Source organism: Crotalus tigris, unplaced genomic scaffold, assembly GCF_016545835.1.
Source record: "Crotalus tigris isolate CLP2741 ecotype Arizona unplaced genomic scaffold, ASM1654583v1 scf7180000024342.5246164, whole genome shotgun sequence".
NCBI lineage: Eukaryota > Metazoa > Chordata > Lepidosauria > Squamata > Viperidae > Crotalus > Crotalus tigris.
The window spans coordinates 1,124,213-1,145,553 of record NW_024100512.1 but is presented as its reverse complement, the minus strand read 5'-3'; the positions used below and the strand labels follow the sequence as shown (position 1 = coordinate 1,145,553).

The following is a 21,341-nucleotide window of genomic DNA, read 5'->3' as shown; positions in this document are numbered from 1 at the left end:
ATACTGCAGATATACCACAGAAATTGCCTGTCACTACAGGAAGTGTGAATGTATAACATTGGCCTTCAGATTTGCAAATAGCCCATCAATCTTTGAGAGATTTATGAGTAATATTTTTCATTATTTCCTGGACAAGTTCTAGCTAGTCTATTTGGAGGATTTGTTTATGCATTCTGGATATCCTGCCTTCCATATTGATCATGTTGTTCACAACTCCTCAAAAGCAGCTTCTATGTTATGCTGGAGAAATGTGACTTTAATCTGCCTCTCTAGGATATTATTTCAGATACTGTATTATATTTCCTCTGAAGGAGTTCAGATAGATCTGGTGAAAGTAAAGTCTATTTTATCTTGGGAGCTCCTACACTATCAAAGGTGTATAGCTTCCTTGGGATTTGCCACTGTTTACTATAAATTCATTTCTGATTTGCCTGTGTCACTGATTCTCTCTCGTGTCGCTGGCTCAGCTTGTCCAGAAGGGTATCTCTTTCAGTGAGATTTCAAATGAGCCTTGCATTAACTCAAACAGATATTCGCTTCTTAGCCTCCCATCCATCTTCTCACTTCTGTGTTAGTCAGGCTGATTTTGCCTTGGGAGTTGCACATCAGCAATCTGCTCTGAGTTTCCAGGCAACTTCCTCCCTTGTGTATTTTTTCTTCTCAATAGCTGAACAAAGTTCTCATAGTTTTAAGAAGGAAGTTTTCTTTTGACCATTTGAAAAGGCCTATCAAACCTGGAGCTGTTTTTTTTTAAATACTTCACTATACTGTGCTGTAGAAGTTAGAACAAATCACAGGAATCTAGAATAATAGTCTTTTCACAAGCTTACTCAACGTCAGTGAGACAGGTTCACCACACATTTCTGGAAGACCTTATTTTGGCTATTGGATGTCACCTGTTTCTGCCCATCATTCGTAGTTGGATGGGAAAAATGAGAAGAAAAATGCCAGCTTGCCATAACCTGTTTTAACTTTCGGCATGATATTTAACATTTTTATCCATAGCAAAGGGCAGGTAGTCCTCAATTTATTATTGTAATTGAGCCTGGAATTGCAGTTGTAAGTCATTGCAGTCCTATGCGAGGCTTCATATGGCCAGCCCCAATTTTTTGATGTTATTTGTGGTAGATGTGAAGCAATTCATTTTTTCCCAAGGAGCATTTTTGGCCAAAAACTGGAAGTAAACACCAGAAATCAGCCCCCCCCCCCCCAAAATCACAAATCACTGTCATATAACCATAAGATACTGCAAAAAGCCATAAAAATGAGCTGGTGTTGTGATTACTCACCAGTCAGTGGATCCAGCAGCCGAGTCTGAGGACTCAGATGAGGAAGAGAGGCCTGGTGTGACACTGGAGTCTGAGAAAGGCTCTGAGGAGCACCAAGACTCACAGTCAGATGAGGAGCCTGGCTCCTTTATTCACGCTCAGACAGAGACACGGCAGTTTTGGGAGCCTGGGTTGGGCTACGATGAGGAACAGCTGGGGCCAATCCGATGCATGGATGCGCAGAGAGGAGAGGCAAGAGGAAGGCAATGGGGTGGCTCCAGAGGCAAAAGAAAAGCCATTAAGAAGCCACACCCTGGCTGGACTATAAAAGGGGGAGGTGTGGGAGATGCTGATTGCCAAAGGCAACCATTCACACTGCAGCTTTGTGTTTTGTTGATTGGGTTGTTTGCCTCATTGAGTCAGGTGTGTAAAAATAAAAAGAGGGTTGTTTTTCTTGTGGGTCCTGCCTAGTTCCATGAAGAGGGGTTTTCCTTGTGAGTAAAGCAGTTGAGCAAGTACTTGCATAGGCTGGGAGAAAATAGTTGGTTGGCCAAGCAGCCAAAGTGACTGCGGCAGGTGATGCCACCATAACTTAGAAAATATGTCTAAGTAGCTTTTGGGAGGTTCATTGTAATTGCTAGTGATCACTAAGAAATCATTTATACATTGAGGATAAGCTGTAATTGCTATGGAAATAGAAGTAAGACTCACCCCTCCCATTCTGAATCTGGTTTCTGGATCCAGGTTGATTTCTGATCCTTCCAAATATGCACAGGGAGAGCAGGTAGAAAAGGAAGATATTGTAGGCACAGTAGAATTTCTCAGGGAAGGCATGTTGATTATCAACAGCCCAAAGTTGCTTAGCTCAAGGCTGAGAAACACAAGGTTAAATATGCTTTAAGGTAATAGGAAAGGCAAGAGAAAGAAGCTCTGTAATTAATTTGCTGCAGATGTGAAAAGTGTCTCCACTTCATGTTGATTAAAGTAGATTCATCCTAGTATACCACAAGGATTATAGCTGTGCTCTGTCAAGGGTCTGGCAGGCCTTGGCCGAGTTTGGTGGGGGGGTTGGCATCAAGGAAATATCAGGGTGCAGGCCAGATTAGAGCAAAGAAATATCCCAGAAGAAGACAATTGCACAGCATTTATATATTGCTGCCAAGAAAACTACATGGATGTGTCATGAAGCCATCATTGGTCAAGGATGACATGAACATTGGTCAAGGATGACATGAACATGTTTCTATTATTTGAAACCACACTTCTGTTGATGCCGTTTAAAATTGCATGTGCCTAGCCACATCACACAAACTTTTGCAGTCAAAGAATATTCCAGTACGTTTAACAACTTAATAACCAGCCATTAACACCCTAAATCAGGGGTCCTTGATCTTGGCAACTTTAAGAATTGTGGACTTCAACTCCCAGAATTCCTCAGCCAGCTTTGCTGGCTGAGGAATTCTGGGAGTTGAAATCCACAAGTCTTAAGGTTGCCAAGGTTGAAGACTCCTGCCCTAAATAACAACTAAACAACATGCCACACACAACCAGGCATGGAAAAAGAGAAGTTCCCTGAGGATGGGCTTCAAGACAAGCCCAAAAACTTGGAAGACTAAACCTTTGGTCCCAGTGACCAAATCAGATTGGATCCTGCAATATTCCGGTACCATTTTTTAAGTAATATTATTAAGCCAAGTATTCTGCATATAATTTAGGTGCATTTGATTTTTATTTCCTCAATGAAAAACTTTGTATTTTTCTCTATGCATTTTCATTCATTCATTAATAGCTGATTTTGCCAACCCATTAGAATTGGGGATATTTTTGACTTATAAGTTATTAGCTACCCCATCAAATTTTGTGCTATCAATAGATCTGATGAGAGGGCTGTGCAGTTCTTTGAATTTGGAAGAGAAAAGGTATATCTGCCATATGCCTATTGGCTGCCCTTTGCAGCTGAGATGAGATCCTAGAAAATGACACCTATAGCTGAAGGCATTGCTCATGGGCATTATACATTCTGTGTGGATTTTGGTATGCTCTGAGCTTTGGTATGCTTGTTTTCCTGCAGATGTTTCATTACCCAACTAGGTAACCCCATCTAGTACTGAGGGGTAGTTGGGTAATGAAATATTTGCAAGAAAACCACCAAGCTCAGAGAGCACCAAGGACCCCACAGTTCAACCCTGAGCTACAAAAATTCTCTTCTATTGGTACTGTACATTCTGTAGCATCTTTTTCACTTCACCATTTGAAAAGTAGTTCCCTCACCTCTTCATCCAAGTCACCATAAAAATACTGAAGGAGAGTAAAATCCAGGACTGAACTCTGCAGCATCCTGCCTCTCCCAGCTTAATGAGGAACCAGTGATGAACAACATATTTTGAATAAGATTTTTGAGCCAGGTTGTATTCTTATCATTGTTATATTGTCCAGCCCACAGATTAGATAAAATTATACATTTATTCTGAGAATTGATGATTCTCACAGCTCTTGGAAAAAAAAAAAGCAAAATGGAGGCTTATAAACGGAACCACCTCTGCTGCAGACAATCCCTGAGCACCAATCTCTAATTCCATGTCTTCTGAGCACTGGCAAGAAAAATACTGTTTACTAATTGTTTTCATTTTGAAAATTAAATTAGAAAAAGAATGATGTAGCCATAACAATTGGTGAAAGTGGTATTATGAATAATTATTGTAATTATTTAATATGAAAATATCTGTTATTCATAAAATATCTGTTAAGCATTTTAAATGCTTGTGTTGCTTGCAGGCCTGTCACTAAAATGCATAGTATTCAGAACAATTGAAGTATAGCATAATTTTAGCCAATAACTGAGTAGAGAATAATACAGATAAGATTGAAGTTGCTTTCTTGTTTGTATTTAACATCTCAGTTTAATCAAGAATTGTTGAACCAAAGTCTCAAATAATGCCTGGTTTTTCATTAAGTGGAAATCTCAAAACCTGTCTAGATTCTGGTTATCCAGAGTTAGTTAACTTTAACACTGAATCGGGATTAAGAGAGGTTCAGAGAAAAAAAGAAAAGAACATAGGAATAGCCCTATTTAGTCTGGGCAAGCCAAACAGAGCATTTTGTTTCTCGCAGTGGATAACTAGATGCTTATGGATGTTTCCAATCAAACATTGTAGGAGATCCTCCTCTCCTACTATTGTTGCCATGCATTTGATATTTGGAGATAGCCTTCCCTCAAAGCACAGCTAACAAATGCCTGCCAGTAGACCTTCCGTGAATTTATCCAACTTGCTTTTAAAGCCATCCAGAATAATACTCGTCATCCCATCGTGTGGTAATGAATTCCAATAGTTAATTATGTGCTGTAGCAAGAAGTCCTTTCTTTTATCTGTTGTAAATCTCCTTCCAGTAAGCTAGACCAGTAAGCTATTCCAATTGTATTTTTTGTGGAAGAACCTGACTCCAGAGATTCCCAATCCCTGGGCCGCAGCTCACTATTGGCCCACAGCCGGTTTGAAACTGGGCCATGTGATTGGCGGGCCCTTGCACTCACGTACAAAGCTCTACTTACACGAATGGAGCTTCGCGCATGAGTGCAAGCACCCTTCGCTCATGAGAATGGAACTTTGTGCAAGCGGTGGGCACCATTCATGTGAGTGAAGGTCACCTGCACCTGCCGCTCACACAAATGAAGCTGTGTGTGTGTGTACACCTGCCACTCCCCCACGCCAGGTAACCAAGCTGGAAAGAATGGGGACTACTGACTTACTCCATACTGAGCATGATTCATTCACCTTGATCATATCTTCCTTCAGTTGTTTTTTCTCTGTGCAAAAGGATGTCAGATATTCTTTTAAAGTAGATATTTCGGCCTTCTTTTTCTTTTGATGCCCTCTTTGTCACTGTTTCTACTGTTTCCTTTTTCAAATATCTCCAATACAGATTTACTAACAGTTTATTTAAAGGCATTCCACTGATGACAGTTCCTTTTTCCTTGTCTTCACGGCCATCACCCACAGATTCTACAACTTCAATAAGCTATCTACAGTTTCACCAAGATTTTTTTCTCAAATGATTATAGATAAACTCAGTCCCCATGTATATATGTGAAGTTAAGATATTTTCCCCCAATGAAATCATTTTACACTTACTTAAATTGAACTGCGTATGCCGTTGAGATGAATATTCATCTAATTTAAGAGATCCGTCTGGAACGCTTCACATCTCGTTTTTCACCACCCTGTATACTATGATGTCATCTGCAGATTTGGCCAGCTCAGTCTTAGTCTCTACTGTATATTACGATCATTTATGGACACAGATTTTTGAGAAACTCTACTTCTTGTTTCCTTCCTTTCTCTGAGAATATTGCCCCTCTGTTTTGATTCTTTGAGCTTTTTAAACCAATTACCACTCAGTGAAAGGAAAAATTCTGTTACCCTGTTCCAATTTCAAGACTGGGTTGGCTATCTGTTGCTTTTGTCTGCAGGAAAGGCAGTTGCCAATCCAACATCCTTCATGGTAGCCTTCTTGTCTTCTTTCAGCATCCCTTTCATTCTTTGTTATCTAGCGGCCCAGCCACCCTCTATGGCTATTTCTTGGATGGGGTTCTGTTCTGTTTTGAACTTATGTTTGAAAGCTTCTGATTGTTTTCCTTAATGGTTTTTTTTTTGACTTAGGTTCTTTTTCTACGTGTCTTATTACCATCTGCACAATATTTCTGCCAAGACTTTTGTTCTTGTTTTATTCTCCTCATTAGGACAGTCTTCTCATTTCCTGCAGGAAGCCTTCATAACTTTTACAGCTTCCCAGCTACTACTACTGAAAGTGGGGGGGAGGCATGCTGGCCTCTTCCTAGATTTGGTTGGCCCATTCTGATACTGTACAATATATTCCTGATGAATCTCAAAAATTGAGGGACCATGTGAAGATACTGTGAAGAAATTTAAACCCTTGACTTTATTTTTCAGATTCTTTCACCAGCCCCCTCATTTTTGGGAAGTTCCTATTTTGTACAAGGGAAAAAATGAATGAAACTTCCTAATTTGAGTATGTAAATTAACAGCTATTGAATGTGATTTCCAGATGTAATGCGCAGTAATGGTTTTACAAGCTGGAGGAGGTCGTAAAGTCACATGCTTCTCACCATTATTGTGGGTTCACAGACTCTCTCTTATAGACTGTCAGCACGTAACCACTGCATAATTAAAATGTTTCATTCAGTTCTTTCAATAAAGCTTTCCATTCTCTTCTTCTTAAATTAATGTAAGGAAGTTATGGTTCTCAGGCATATTTCATGGACATCGGTCTCTTCAGATATATTACATAGAATAGTATAGAATATGGAAAGTGTAGAGAAAGACATGCAAAGAAAAACCAAATGCACATATACAGTATAGGTGGTAGCTCACTCAGTATAGTAACCGTGAGAGGGATCTCGGGGCCCTAGTGGACAATCACTTAAATATGAGCCTGCAGCGTGCAGCAGTCACCAAAAAAGCCAACACAGTCCTAGGCTGCATTAACCAAGGGATAGAATCAAGATCATATGAAATGTTAACATCACTTTACAATGCCTTGGTAAGGCCACACTTGGAATACTGCATCCAGTTTTGGTCACCACGATGTAAAAAAGATGTTGAGATTCTAGAAAGAGTGCAGAGAAGAGCAACAAAGATGATCAGGGGACTGGAGGCTAAAACATATAAGGAATGGTTGCTGGAATTGGGCATGTCTAGTTTAATGAAAAGAAGGACTAGGGGTGACATGATAGCAGTGTTCCAATATCTCAGGGGTTGCCACAAAGAAGAGGGAATCAAGCTATTCTCCAAAGTACCTGAGGGCAGGACAAGAAGCAACAGATGGAAACTAATCAAAGAGAGAAGAATGTAGAACTAAGGAGAAACTTCTTGACAGTTAGAACAATTAATCAATGGAACATCCTGCCTCCAGAAGTTGTGAATGCTCCAACACTGGAAGTTTTTAAGAAGAGATTGGTTAACCGTTTGTCTGAAATGGTATAGGGGTTGGGCTAGAAGATCTCAAGGATTCCATCCAACTCTGTTATTCTGTTCTATTTTTTGAAAGAGAGGTGGGAGAATTCAGGTCAACACTACTCTTAACTTTTGGATAACTCCACCAAAATCAGTCTAAGGCCCCAACCGTTTTTCCTAAAGGATCATAAACTTTTCAAAGAAAAATATTTCTTGAGCCTCAAAGGTGAACTACGATTACTAATATAGCTACTCCTCCCTCCACACTAGCTCATGATGTGTAGCTGTAGTTATGAGTGATATGAATCCTGATGGCCAACCAAAGGATCACTGCAGCAATGCTGGAGAAGGGTTTTGAATGATAAAAATGACAAGTGTACATAAAAATGACAGTGTACACAACTTTAAGACTTGTGGACTTCAACTCCCAGAATGCCATAACCAGCTATGCTTGAAGTCCAGTAAGTTTTAAAGTTGCCAAGATTGGACACCCCTGTTATAACCTATTGACCCTGGGGATGTGGCCAAGGGGATCCTCATTATCTGATATTCTCAGGGACAACGAGTTAAGAATTTTTCAAGAACATCTGAAAGCCTGTCCTGAATCATGGATTCCTGTCTTAAAATAACTGGGGGGGGGGGGGGATGTGATTTTTATCAGTAGCCTATTAGTGCCATCTAGTGTTCATCATAAAGGTATATTTATTTCTGTCAGCCTGTATGATTCAGAGATTCAGCAGTTGGTTTCACAAACACGGCATATCCTTTCACCTGACTTCCCCTTAGCACTGGTACTGTATATATTTACACTTGAGTTTTCCTCATCAATTTATCATTGTTGAGTTATGATCTCCATTCTGGCCATTCCTTAATATTAGAAATAATTTGCTGTGGTTGCAGTGATTCTTCCTCAGCTGAAAATCTCATATGATGATCTATACTCCCACATTTATAAAATATATTTATAAAATATAGACTTCCACAAACTGCTTCACACCTATTGCACTAGCAGAATACCCTATCAATAAGTGCAAAGGATTTCTGGGAAATTAGTCCCGGGGGGGGGGAACCTGTCATAGTATTATTTTTGCAGTGACTCAAGTGTGGATTAGCCTCACTATTACATAGAGGAATCCATAGTTGTGGGATACTGCAGGTTAGATGCACGGACAATCATTTTTCAGTTATGACTTTTAGGATCCAGAGGAAATGTCAACTGGCAGGAACTAAAAAACGTGCCTTCTCTGCTATAGACCCTGCCCTCTGAGGTATTCTCCTCTCAGAGTTGAGGATTACCCCAGCCCTGCTGGCTTTCTGTAGAACTTTGAAGGCCTAGGTGTGAAGGGCCTGCTTCCTGGCTACACTTGTAATCTAGAATGAGTTTTTTTTCTTGCTATATATATATATATATATATATATATATATATATATATATATATATATAATTTGTATTGTACTATAACAGTTTTACGATTGTTTGCTGCTCAGAATCACTTGCTTGAGATGGGCAACTGTAGAATTTGAATGAATTAAAGACGGATAGATAGATAGACAGACAGACAGACGGATAGAGGCAGACAGACAGACAGAGCAATATGTGCCTTTCAGATTCAATTGTTAGGCAAGTTGTTGTTAAATCTGAGAAAGGGAAATGTGCATCTAGATTCCTTGCCCGACACACAAATTGATAACCAAATTTAAGAGATCAAAAGGAGCGTTTCATTTTGAAAATATACTCAGTCAAGCAATATTCATAGTACTTTTGCTAACAGACATTGCAGGGTTGATAATGTTGCTGTAAATGCATTTTGTTAAAAGAATGTAAGGCAATTATGCCATCTTTGTGATTCTGGTTATTCTGGTTATTTTATTTATGCCTAGTCCACTGGATCCAGTGGAGGGATTCAAATATGTGAACAACCAGTTCTCTGTGTGGATGCTGCTTCTGGAAGTCCATTTTGGGCCTGGGCAACAAAAAATTAGCTGCTGGTTCTGTCGAACTGGTGCGAACTGGCTGAATCCCACCACTGACTGGATCTCTATTAATTATATTTTCTCTTTATTTCAAAAACAAAAGCACGGTCAGAGGAGCTTACGCTCCTCTTTAAGCAACTCTCTTCAAATTCCTCTTTGGTAATTCATGAGGCAATAGAGATACAAGCATCCTAGAAATTGCATGACTGAAATTCTAGATTTAGATGTTTACAAGTTTATATTGTCATTATGTCACAATAAGTGTATGTATGTACATACTCAGCTGGATACAATTCAAGATCAAGTCTGATTCAAATTATTTTTTTATACAATTCTCTGGTAACTTGTCACATCTCATATCCTACCAGCATATCATGTTTCTTTTTCTCCTTTTGTCTAGTTTGCAGCACCCCTCCTGTCAATATGAAAGTGAAACTCGTTAACCGAACAGCCTTGCTGGTGACCTGGAATCAACCAGAGATTATCTATCACCCACCCATTATGAACTATATGATTTCCTATAGTTGGAGTAAAAACGAAGATGAAAAGGAGAAGACGTTCACTAAGGACAGTGACAAGGACCTGGTAAAGCTACAGCCATCTGACATTGCCATTAGTGTTAAGATAACCTCACTTTCTCTGTCCTCAGTTAAAATTATGGATATAAAACGTCTAGGGGCTTAAACTGGTTTTTCAAATTTGCATTGAGTTCCATTAACAACATGGATGGCATTGAGAACTGAACCCATTTCATAATAAGAAACCACCTTAATCTCATTCTTTCTATGAATGGTTTAGAAGAGCATAGAGTCTGTATATCAGGAAAGTTGAAAGAAGTTGCCCCTTAGGAATCCAGTTTAGATGGTTATATTAAAGTCTATGTTTTCTCCCTACATTTAATCTGGAATGCCTCTTTGAGAAGATTTCCTTAAAGGGAAGCTACTATTAGTGAGCTTACAAATTATTGGCAATACCCTGGGCCCGTTCCAAGTTCACCTTATTTACAGGGTGAATATGATGGTGTAATGAAGAAACAGCTAAGATTTAACAAAAAACATCAGCACAAGTCATGGAAATGCACAAGTAGGTTAGAATGTCAATCCAGAGACAAACAACAATTACAAAAGTCCTTAAAATTCCCCGACAATTACAAAAGTCCTTAAAATTCAATGTGTAAAGAAGGAGAATGACGCATTCCATTTTGCGAGGGCTCAGTTTATTGTTAATCAAAGAAAGCCTCTGAAATAATGTAATCAGTCGTTGTATCTGCACATAAAAATGCAGCCACAGTGAGTTAAATTCCTAATGACAGTTATCTTTTCTCCTTTGCAAATACATCTTCCTTGGGTGCCATTCAGTTTTAGAATAATATGTCTCTTATTCTTTCTTAGATTAAGGCACTTTTTACTCAATTTTTCATTTATACTTTCAATCCCCCCCCCCTCCACACACACATGAAGTTGTTATTGGGGGGGGGGGAAAGAAACCTAGTGCTTCATGAAATCATGAAGCAATCTTGCAGAAGGAGATGTAGCGGTTAGGGCTTTATCATTTTAAACTTGTCATCCTTTCCCCCCCCCAAGAGAGATGCTTCTTTATCCCTTTAATGAATAATAAAGACAGCGAACATTAATCACGAGAATTATTTAGTCACAAATGCAGGAACATTTTCCAAGGTGTACCTGTGGCCCATTATCAATTCCTTGGGTTCCTTCAGGATTGATTGCTTAGCTGTTAGGAACGCTAGACTAATTGGCATTCAGAAGCCAGGCTTTCCAGCCAAATTCAGTCTGTGGCCAATCCAAATGGATGTTTCTATTTTAACTGGCTGTTTCAGCTGTTTACACGATGCATATTTTCTTTCCTGTATCTCCTGTATGTTATCCCCCAAAGATTACTCCCACAGTCATGGAAAGAAAATAAAAAGTAAGATGTAAACATTCTCACCCTCTGTGGGCAATCAGGCTATGAGAGAGTGGCAAGACCAGTCTCCCAAGCTGGGTAGGCAGGTCAGTCTTATTCCTGACGTAACATGTGTTCATTCTAGTTCAGTGATGGCGAACCTTTTAGAGATTGAGTGCTCAAAACCTGGCCCCATCCCCATTCCACCCCCTGCCCCACCCCACTTCACCCCCCAATCCCCCGCCTTGCCTGCCTGGAGGGCCACTTACCACCTCCAGGGCCTGCCACAGATCACCCAGACAGCCCAGCAGTGCCATGGCGGCCACACCCTCTGCCTGCGCCCCACTACATCAATTGTGCGGGATGGGGCATGAGAGCAGAGTCTCGTCTACGCTGCCTGGCTGCCATGTCCTTGGCTGCGCTGCTCCACATAGGCCATGCTCAGGGGTGACTCTCCTTCAGGGGGCTGCTGGAGAGGAGGGGGTCACGGGGGGAGGCGAGGTGGGGCAACGGCATGTGTGTCCACAGAAGGGGCTCTGAGTGCTGCCTCTGGCACCCATGCCATAGGTTCGCCACCACTGTTCTAATTCATCCACTTGCACATCTCTTTTATCCCACTTCTGCATTAATTTCAGTTTCTTTTAACCGTCATACATTTTGCATTGAAATACGCATTTTTTTCAAACAGCTTGTATTTCTCATGGTAATGTACAATTAAGTACGTTATCTAAAATACACTCCTTAAATCCATGCTGAGGCATTTTTGCTGAATTACCCTAGTCAGAGAACTATAAAGTCCAAAGGCGAGTTCCTTTGTGGTGTATGCATTAGAACTTTTTCTTCCCACAAAAACTAAATAATTGTTTCTTTTGGCCAGCCATTTTTTTTTTTTTTGCATATGAATTTAAGGAACTTGTAAAAGGACCCTAAATTCTTTTTGCAAATAACAGTTTAAAAGGAAGAATTTCCTTTCGCGTTTCCTTTGTCCAGTTCAGTTATCAGAAGATTCAGAGAAAGCCTGTAGAATCAGTTACAAGGTTTAGCAGGAAGGAAATGAAAAACGGCCTGTGCATTATGTCATCATTGTGACATCATTACACAACTGAGACAGCTAAACAGATCTGTGACAGATGTTAGAACCCGAGTATATATAACTACATCAATTGTGAGATGATGTCATGATCCATGTGTCAACTTTTTGATGTCCTGGTGACTTGTTCTGGAAGCCTAAGGGACCAGGTAGAATTATTGCTTGGCTGAAATAACCATAATAGCCCAGACTAGGATCTAATAAACTTGACATCAATTTGAAATTCTGCATCTTTTCAGATTTTTCTTGTACTAGCTTCTGAATCACAGTCATACACTGTATTAGAAAAGTATTTTGATACTTTGCATTAAATGATACAGAGAGCCAGTATTGTGTAGTAGTCAAAATGTTAGACTAGAAGGAAGGAGACGCAGGATCCGGTTCCCCCAACCATGCAACCTACTGGCGACGTTGGTCCTGTTACTCACAGCATAACCCACCTCACAATTGTTGTGGTTGTGATTGGAATAAAATAGAGGAGATGGCATCATGTACGCTCATGAATGAAAAGGAGAGTATAAATTAATCATGAATGAAGGCAAATATAAATAAATCATTATAAATCTAATCGGTCCTCATGGCAAAGAGAGATAAATCCAGATCAATCTTCCATATACCCCTTTTTTTTCAAACAGCAGTATCAGTTGAATTTCCTCAAACATTTGTAAGCCCACTTTTGTGCCTGTAGTACTCTACAAGGAAATACTGGGGGCCTTTCAGATGCAACTAAATTAGAACTCCATCATTCACCCTAGATAATTCTGACTAAGGCTGGTAAAAATGGTGGTTCAGCAATTTCTGGTTGGGAAGAGAAATTTGGAATTTGATGCCACATCAATGTCTCCTACAATGTGTCCAGTACTCAGATCTAAAGTAGGCATGGCGTGGACATAGAGAAGCAACCTAGAACTAAGGAGAAACTTCCTGACAGTCAGAACAATTAATCAGTGGAACAACCTGCCTCCAGAAGCTGTGAATGCTCTAACACTGGAAGTTTTTAAGAAGAGACTGGGCAGCAATTTGTCTGAAATGGTATAGGGCAGTGATGGCGAACCTTTTAGAGACTGAGTGCCCAAAAACTGGCCTTGCCCCTGCTCCGCCCCCACCCTGTCCCCCACCCTGCCTGCCTGCAGGGCCACTCACCTCCTCCAGGGCCCGCTGCAGATAATCCAGGCAGCCCAGTAATACCATGGCAGCCATGCCCTCTGCCCACATCCCGCAGCATCAACTGTGCGGGATGGGGCATGAGGGCAGAGTCTTGCCTATGCTGCCTGGCTGCTATGTCCTTGGCTATGCTGCTCCATGTGGGCCACTCTCGGGGGGGTCACAGGGGGAGGCGAGGCTGGGGCAACAGCACGTGTGCCCACAGAGAGGGCTCCGAGTGCCGCCTCTGCCATAGGTTTGCCACCACTGGTATAGGGTTTCCTGCCTGAGCAGGGGGTTGGACTAGATGACCTCCAAGGTACCTTCCATCATCATCATTATTATTATTATCATCATCATCATCTTCCCTATTAGAGTCATATTTTTTCTTTTCCTTTTTTTTTTTTTTTTGCCCAGTATCTACAAAGATTTAAGAAAATAACAGCTTGAGTTCAACAAGCATTCAGGAAGGAGTGACAGGGCAGGTGCACCCTGTCACCATCTCTGTAATGCTTCTTGGTTTCAAATGCAGTTTTTCCTAAGAACATGCAGCTTTGCAAATCCAAGAGAAAGTATGAATTCTTCAAAAGAAAAAAAAAAAAAGTGCCTATAGGCATATTGAAGCTGGCCATGCCAGATCCATGGTATTTTTGCCAGCTTCAGGTCATGCTAACAACTAAATACTGTACATCTCTAATATCTTCCCATAATGACTTAGTCGGTATTTAGATTCCTAATGTAGGAACATGTAGTCATACTTCAGTACTCGACTGCTTTAAAATGCGTCGAATTTGGTACTCAGTGCAGTTTGATGTGAAAATTTTGTCCCGGTAATCATTGTTTGTTTGGTATTCGACATGTAGGCTAGAACTTGTTGGTGTCGGCTACCTTGTGACTCGCTACCCTTTCCGGCCAAAACAAAGGGTCCTGTGTTAAATCACGTGGTTTGTTTGGTCCTCATCGTTTTTAGTACTCATTGTGCCTCCCAGACCCAATTAAGCCACTGTATATGGGGACAGGTGTTCACTGCTGCCTCTTCTTTCTTGAGCAGATGCCCTAATAATATTAAGAAATTTGGCTAACTTGGCTCGAATCATTATTCAAATCATTTTGTTTCCAATTTCATTGGGGGTTGTTTGTTTATTTTACAGAAAGGGTAATCCTTCTTCCTGTCCAAAGTGTGACATTGCATTGATTTCTCTATCCTTTGGCACCGTTTCTTTACTGTGGACTTTTTCTCTAGTCAAATAAACTTACCATTTCCATAAAATGTATTCAAGTATTTTTTTATGTTTTACAGACTGATCATTCAGCATCCTGTTGGGAGGGATAAAACTGAATAACATCTATTTTTTTTAAACAGAAAGCCATCATTAGCCATGTCTCACCTGACATCCTTTATCTGTTCAGAGTTCAAGCAGTTTGCCGAAATGACATGCGCAGTGATTTTAGCCAGACAATGCTCTTTCAAGGTAACACCATCCAAAATTCCTATACCCCTGTAACGTTCTCTCAGCCGACAAAAGTATATAGGGAAAGAATAAGTTTGCAAGCAGCTGTAGGATTTAGGATCTGTGCTTACCTCCAACTGTGCTTACATCTACTCAAGGGAAGTAGAAACATAGCTTAAGGGAGAAAACTTTGCTTATTTAAGTTATAGTATCATGAGCTCACAAGATACCGAATTTCCTTCCAAGCTTGGAGTCTTATTGCTAGTGAAACAGAAGTGAGCAGTAATCATCATTGTTGGCTATCCACGTACACTGAGAGTTTGGAGTCAGTGTGCACTTGCAGCCATCGCTTCCTGTGGTTCAGTGGCCTGAGTAAAGATGTATTTTTACATTAAATTATCTCTGTGCTTGAGGATCATCTCAGTGGGGAGGAATCCCTTGCTCTACTTTCCCTAAGCTGTATTTGCATCCTGTATGTGATCTTGCTTAACTACAATACTACCATTAAGTTAAATACCTTTAGCTATATTAGCCTTTTTATAGCTCAATGTCACTGAGGATTCATGATAGAGTAGATGCTACGTGAATTCTAACAAGCCCAGTGTCAGATCCAGGAAGCAGCGAGCTTCTAATTTCCCAGGAGATTTATAGCAGGATAGGTAACCATCTTGAAAAGGTGCTCCTGGAAGGCAAGGATTTTCTTAACGGTAGGAAGTTGAAAAACAAAAATCACAGAAGATTCCATGTATACATTGAAATACCTTGGTGTGCACAGAGGTTTTTGGATTTCATTCAGCAACTCCCAAAAGAAGCAAGGTTCAAATTCCCACAGATAGAAAGAACTCTACGTGATTTTGGTATACTCATTATCTCTCAGGCCAATTCACCTCGGCATGTTATTGTATGAATATACTGTAAGGGGAAAGGTATCTCACAGAGAAAAGGTGAACGTAACAAATAAATAAATTCTGATTTTTTTTTCATATGTGACTGAGTGAAGCAGACAGCAGAATTGATGTTCCAACTGTTCTTTTATCGAGGACATGAATAGCTTGATGGGTTTTTGTCACATCCCAAGTCTATCTAAGTAGTGTAATTGGTTTGAAATAAATGGGCCTGTCATGCTGAAAAACAGGGAAATATTAGCTTGGAAGAGGAAAGGAGGATTCCTTTGGTACAGAATTACATCAATTCTTGTTCTTTATTTTGGATTTTCTATCATGTTAAAAATGCACCACAACAGATTCTCCAGCCCCATTTTTAATGGGACTGGCAGTAATCTATGCATAGCATAACTACTTTCATTGAGTATTAAAGTATTTAAATCAGGAAGGATAATGTTTTGATTTCATGGGTGTTTATGATACTGCTCGCATTGAAGCTCCAAAGTCAGGATGATCAAGGTCAGTTGCTCAATTTTAAGAAACAGTAGTTTGAAGACCAATCTGAGTCTCTAACAACATCTTCTAGTTACCTAATGCCTGTAATTTCTGTTGCTCCCCAATAGTCCATTGATTAATTTATTTAATCCTGTTTATGTAAAAAAGCACAGCTATAATATATTTTTGTTTAAGGTTTTAGAATTTATAAATTGTGGCTTATAATTTTATTTTATATATATGGAAACCTTTAGATGTAGTGAACTGTTCATTATATTGTGAGCATCAAAATGTAGTGTCTCCTATCCGGTTTTACAGCCTGCTTAGTTTAACAAGGAGCACAGTACCAAATTCATTAAGATTGCTTTCATGGCACTTATCTAAAATTGTCTCACTGTGTGTTTTGTATAGTTAATTGGCACTCAGATTTAAATAGCAAGGCGCCTGTTTATTTTTAAAGCCGATTTCCGCAATCTACGGCCTCTTGATCTGTGGGACTGCAGCTTCCTAAATTCCAAATATATTTAGAGGTTGGGAAAGCTTACTCTGGAAATTATAGATTGGTAGAGAAATAAAGGAGGTTAGAAATAACAGGAAGGTGTTTTAATTGAGGATAAAAATCCAGTTATATGGATTTATAAGTTTTAGAAATATAAGTATGGGAAAAGCAAACTTAAAAAAAAACTTCACAGATCAGTTAAGAATCATTTATTTGTACTGCTACTGTTATTCTTCAGTATGAGTAGTTCTAATATTTAACAGTCTCAATGGGATTTTTAAAGCTCTGAGAGCATCAAGGATCTCACAGTTCAACCATGAGCTACAAATACACTCTCTTCTCTTGATTTTAAAGTATTTTTTTGTTATAGATTCTACATTAATGTTTGGCAAATACTTTATGGTTTTATAATCAAACCTTCTTTTCTCTTTCCCTCCCTCCCTCCTTTCCTGCCTCCCTCCCTTCCTTCCTCCAGATAACACAACTCGAATATTTGAGGGGACCAGAATAGTAAAAACAGGAGTGGTAAGTGAGATGATTCACTAAAATGATTGTAAAGCATTTATAACATCTTCTCCAGCAGGTGGCAGCATAGCGTAACAAATATCTCATAAAATTGTGGCCTGATTGGAATTGTGATTCCAAATTTTTTGATTGGGTGTTCTGAGCTATTTTCAACACTGGTTGTTTAGGATTAGGATTGCAAGATCACACATCTTGAAATCATTGTACTCTGAGTATTAAATAGGGGTGACATTATAACTGTAGTCCAGTATTTGAGGGGCTGTCACAAAGAAAAGGGGGTCAAATTATTCTCCAAAGCACCAGAGGGCAGGACAAGATCAAAGAGAGAAGCAACCTGGAATTAAGGAGAAACTCCTAACAGTGAGGACAATTAACCAGTGGGACAGGTTGCCTTCAGAAATCGTGGGCGCTCCATCACTGGAGGTTTTTAAGAAGAGATTAAACAGTCACTTGTCTGAAATGGTATAGGTTCTCCTGCTTGAGCAGGGGGCTGGACTAGAAGACCTCCAAGGTGCCTTCCACTTCTATTCTGTTCTATTCTATTCTATTCTGTTCTATTTTATTAATGTTTTATAAAAATAGTTTCTGTAAGCCAAAGTTTTCCCCGAAGAACATTGCACTATGTTCAGGTAACTCTCGGTGGACTAAATTAGCAGGGAGACAATTTGGTGGCTAATTTTGTTCCATTCTATTAAGAACCCAAAATTATGCTGAGCGTTTGTGACAGAAATGTTTGATCTATCTTGTCCAGTCTCATGCCCTCCAGATATGTTGAGGATACAGTTCCCCATATCACTGCCTTTGCTAGCTGGGAATTGCACCCTAGCAATAAGAGATCATCGAGAAGTTTCTTCATATTTCGCATTATATATTCAATTTATCTTCTATGTTTCAAGAGAGTAGGATTAAGCTTGATAGAAGACAATAACACAATAACAGGAACCTCTGGAGAATATGTATGTGTGTATATGTGTATGTGTATATTTATATCTCAGAGGTTATCACATTTAAGTTTAAAGCATGTCATTCCATATCATTCCAGTCTAAATTGCTCATCTGATTGATCCTCCTAGTTGCTATTTGGCTTTTATCATGTTAGTTATTTATGACTATCCATTCTGTACCAATAGATTGAGCAAATCTAGTCATTAACATACATCTTAATTTGTGTAAAGATTAACTTGAACATCTCTAGCAGTGATCTAGTTTTGATATTCCTACAAGGTCGTTACTTAGCTATCTATTTTGGAATATAATGGTGATGGCATGCTTTCAAGGTACTTACCATGGATTACATAGCCTCATTTAATTACTGTTTTATAAATTCAATTAAGATGGGCAAAGTATTGTGAAAAAGTGGATCGTTTCTCATTAAGCCATGTTTATGCCATGATTAGGGACACTGGAATTCCTGTAAGATTAATTTAAATAACATTAAGGTTTATTCTTATTTAAATTCATCCCAAACTGCCAATATTGATGCTGTAAATGTATGCAACTCACAGCCAAGGCCATATTTCATGCTGGCATAATGAATAGGTAACACTCTGCAAGGCGGTGTTGTAGGACACACTTCCCCTGTTTGATACTATCCAAATGTACAGGTGGTCCTCAGCTTATGACCACAATTGGGAGCAAGAAATTTACCATTAAATGAGGCATCATGTGACTGCACTCAATTTTATGATATATCTGTCATGGTCATTAAGTGAATCAATGTGGTCATTAACCATGACTGTGACATGCAACCTTCCCTACCAGCTTCCCTATTGATTTTACTTTTAGAAGCTGACCAGTTGATGATCCCATGACTGCAGGACAATGCAACTGTTGTTAAGTGTGAGCTAGTTGCCAAGCACCAGGATTGTACTCACCTGAGCACAATGAAAATGCAAGGTCGTAAGGATGAAGACTGGTCATAAGTCACTTTTTTTAAGAGCCACTGTAACTTCAAATGATCACTAAATGAATGGTCATAAGTTGAGAACTAACTGTAATGGGCCACAGTAGTCAGAGTTTCCAGCCAGTCTAGGCCCCATCTTAAACAATAGAGAATTTTCAGTCCGGAGTTCTGCTGCCCCAACATATATAAATAATTTCTTTGTGGTATATATAAAGTTATAGCAGTATAGATTGTTGAGTGAAATAGATTTGGAGATCTGTTCTAGTTCATGTTAATGATTTTGATGATAACAAAGTTAACTTTAATATTTTCCCTCCCCCTTCTCTATTATTTCTTTAAAATCCTGTCTACATGCCATTCTTTTGAAAAGTCAAGGTTTTTCAGTGAATTGCAGTATATTACATAAAAATAATAATAGAGAACATGCTGCCGCAATCTTAATTTGATAGTATAACCCATTTCCTATTTTGGAGCTGCCTAAACTTCCTATAGATAATTTGACTCCTCTTTAATTGGAAGCTATGTGCACACCAAAATACACACCAAAAGCTACGATACACCAAAATACTTCAGCATTGTCAGTGAAGATCCAAGGCAATATGAAGAAAACTCTTGCTATTAATATTATAAACTGCATACCTTTTAAGAAGGCATTATTACTGTATCTTAAAAATGCTTGGGAAAAAGAGAAAAAATACAATTGATCCATCCCACACATACTTTATAAACATATTTTACAAAATGGAACACAAATAATAATAACAGAAAATAATGCAACATTATGTAGTTTAAAAGTTGTTCAGATTTGGCAAAAGATATTCATGTACAATCAGTCTAAAATGGTGTTCTTAGGTCCCATATACCTAATTGTTTTCTATAAGGAAAATGTAAGCATGTTTTCCTTAAGTGATTGGATGCTAGCTGCATTGTTGATGTAGAAGAATGACAGACTCCCTTAAATACATTCTTTTGACTTATTTAGACTGCAATTCTGGCTTCATTTCCCTAGAGGTCAACCAGTGACTGTAGTGGGTCTTCAATTTAAGTAAATATGCTTTGGATGGTGTTATTAATCTTCTAGATTAAAGTAATTGTATCTGTAATTGGACAGCAGAAGGGCCTCTTTCAAACATAATAAGCAGTTTTATGTCTTCTTGTGTTGTTTGTCTTGTAAATTTTGTCTTTGCTGCCAGCTAGCTTTAACTATAACGGTTGAAATATACTTGTCTTATTTAAACAGAATAATGGGCAGAATGGAGTGGTTGGAAAGAAAAAGAGAACAAAAGGAAAAAAGAGCCGAGGTAGCATGTCAGGTACCTCTACTGATGCTCTTTCTGCTGTGTTTTCTTCTCTTGTTCCCCCTCGTGATTTCTTCAAGCCGACAGCTTCTCCAGCACCTTCAGCCGACATGGCTCCCATCAGTTCTGGTTCTTCTACTTGGACTTCCTCAGGCCTCCCCTTTTCTTTTGTCTCCATGGCAACGGGGATGGGGCCTTCCTCTAGTGGGAGTCAGGCTACAGTGGCTTCCGTGGTCACTAGCACCTTACTGGCCGGTCTAGGATTTAGTAGCAGTGGTATTTCTTCTTTCCCTAGTACGGTCTGGCCAACCCGGCTCCCGACCTCTGCCTCAACTAATAAACAGTCGGCCAGGCCAGTGGTGGCTACCACCGAGGCATTGTCTTCTCCAGCACCAGACAGTGATTCTGCTCTCACAAAAGACAATGAAGGAGCTGAGGATGGAGAGAAAGATGAAAAAAGTGAAAGCGAGGATGGCGAAAGAGAGCATGAGGAAGAGAGAGAAAAGGATTCTGAGAAAAAAGAAAAAAGTGGTGTGACCGAAGCTGCTGAAACACAAGATAATAGTGAAGCTACAAACACCACTCTTTCTCCCAACAGAACTATGGAGGAGGGAGGAAATGAAACTATATCTGATCATGAGCAAAGCCAAAATATTGTACCAACAGGTAGGACTCCTGAAAGAGGAGAAGGAGTTACAGGAATAGACACTGAATTCAATAAAGTCAGTTCCACCCAAGTGCCGACACTATTCATAAATGAACAATATACTGGTGAGATTCCAAGAAGACCAGAAACAGCATCAACATCTTTACCAAAAGATAATAGATTTATTACCATTCATCCAGGTGAGTTGTTTTTGTGGAAGTGGGTTGGATTTTTTTCAATCATTAAAACACAATTAACAAAATTAACACCAATGTTTTTCAACTGTTACCA

At 39.4% G+C, this 21,341-nt stretch overlaps 1 protein-coding gene across 4 annotated transcripts in view; it reads left to right on the top strand.

The window, feature by feature from the left end:
- The window catches only part of PTPRG (protein tyrosine phosphatase receptor type G), a 780,345-nt gene that overhangs the window by 654,690 nt on the left and 104,314 nt on the right, over positions 1–21,341 (top strand). For 3 of the 4 annotated variants that reach the window (XM_039326607.1, XM_039326606.1, XM_039326609.1), the window contains 4 exons: positions 9,615–9,799; positions 14,713–14,821; positions 17,154–17,203; positions 20,347–21,250. In XM_039326607.1, coding sequence (XP_039182541.1) covers positions 9,615–9,799; positions 14,713–14,821; positions 17,154–17,203; positions 20,347–21,250 — 1,248 coding nt within the window. The remainder of the gene's footprint in view (positions 1–9,614; positions 9,800–14,712; positions 14,822–17,153; positions 17,204–20,346; positions 21,251–21,341) is intronic. The other variant, XM_039326608.1, reaches the window with a different exon arrangement.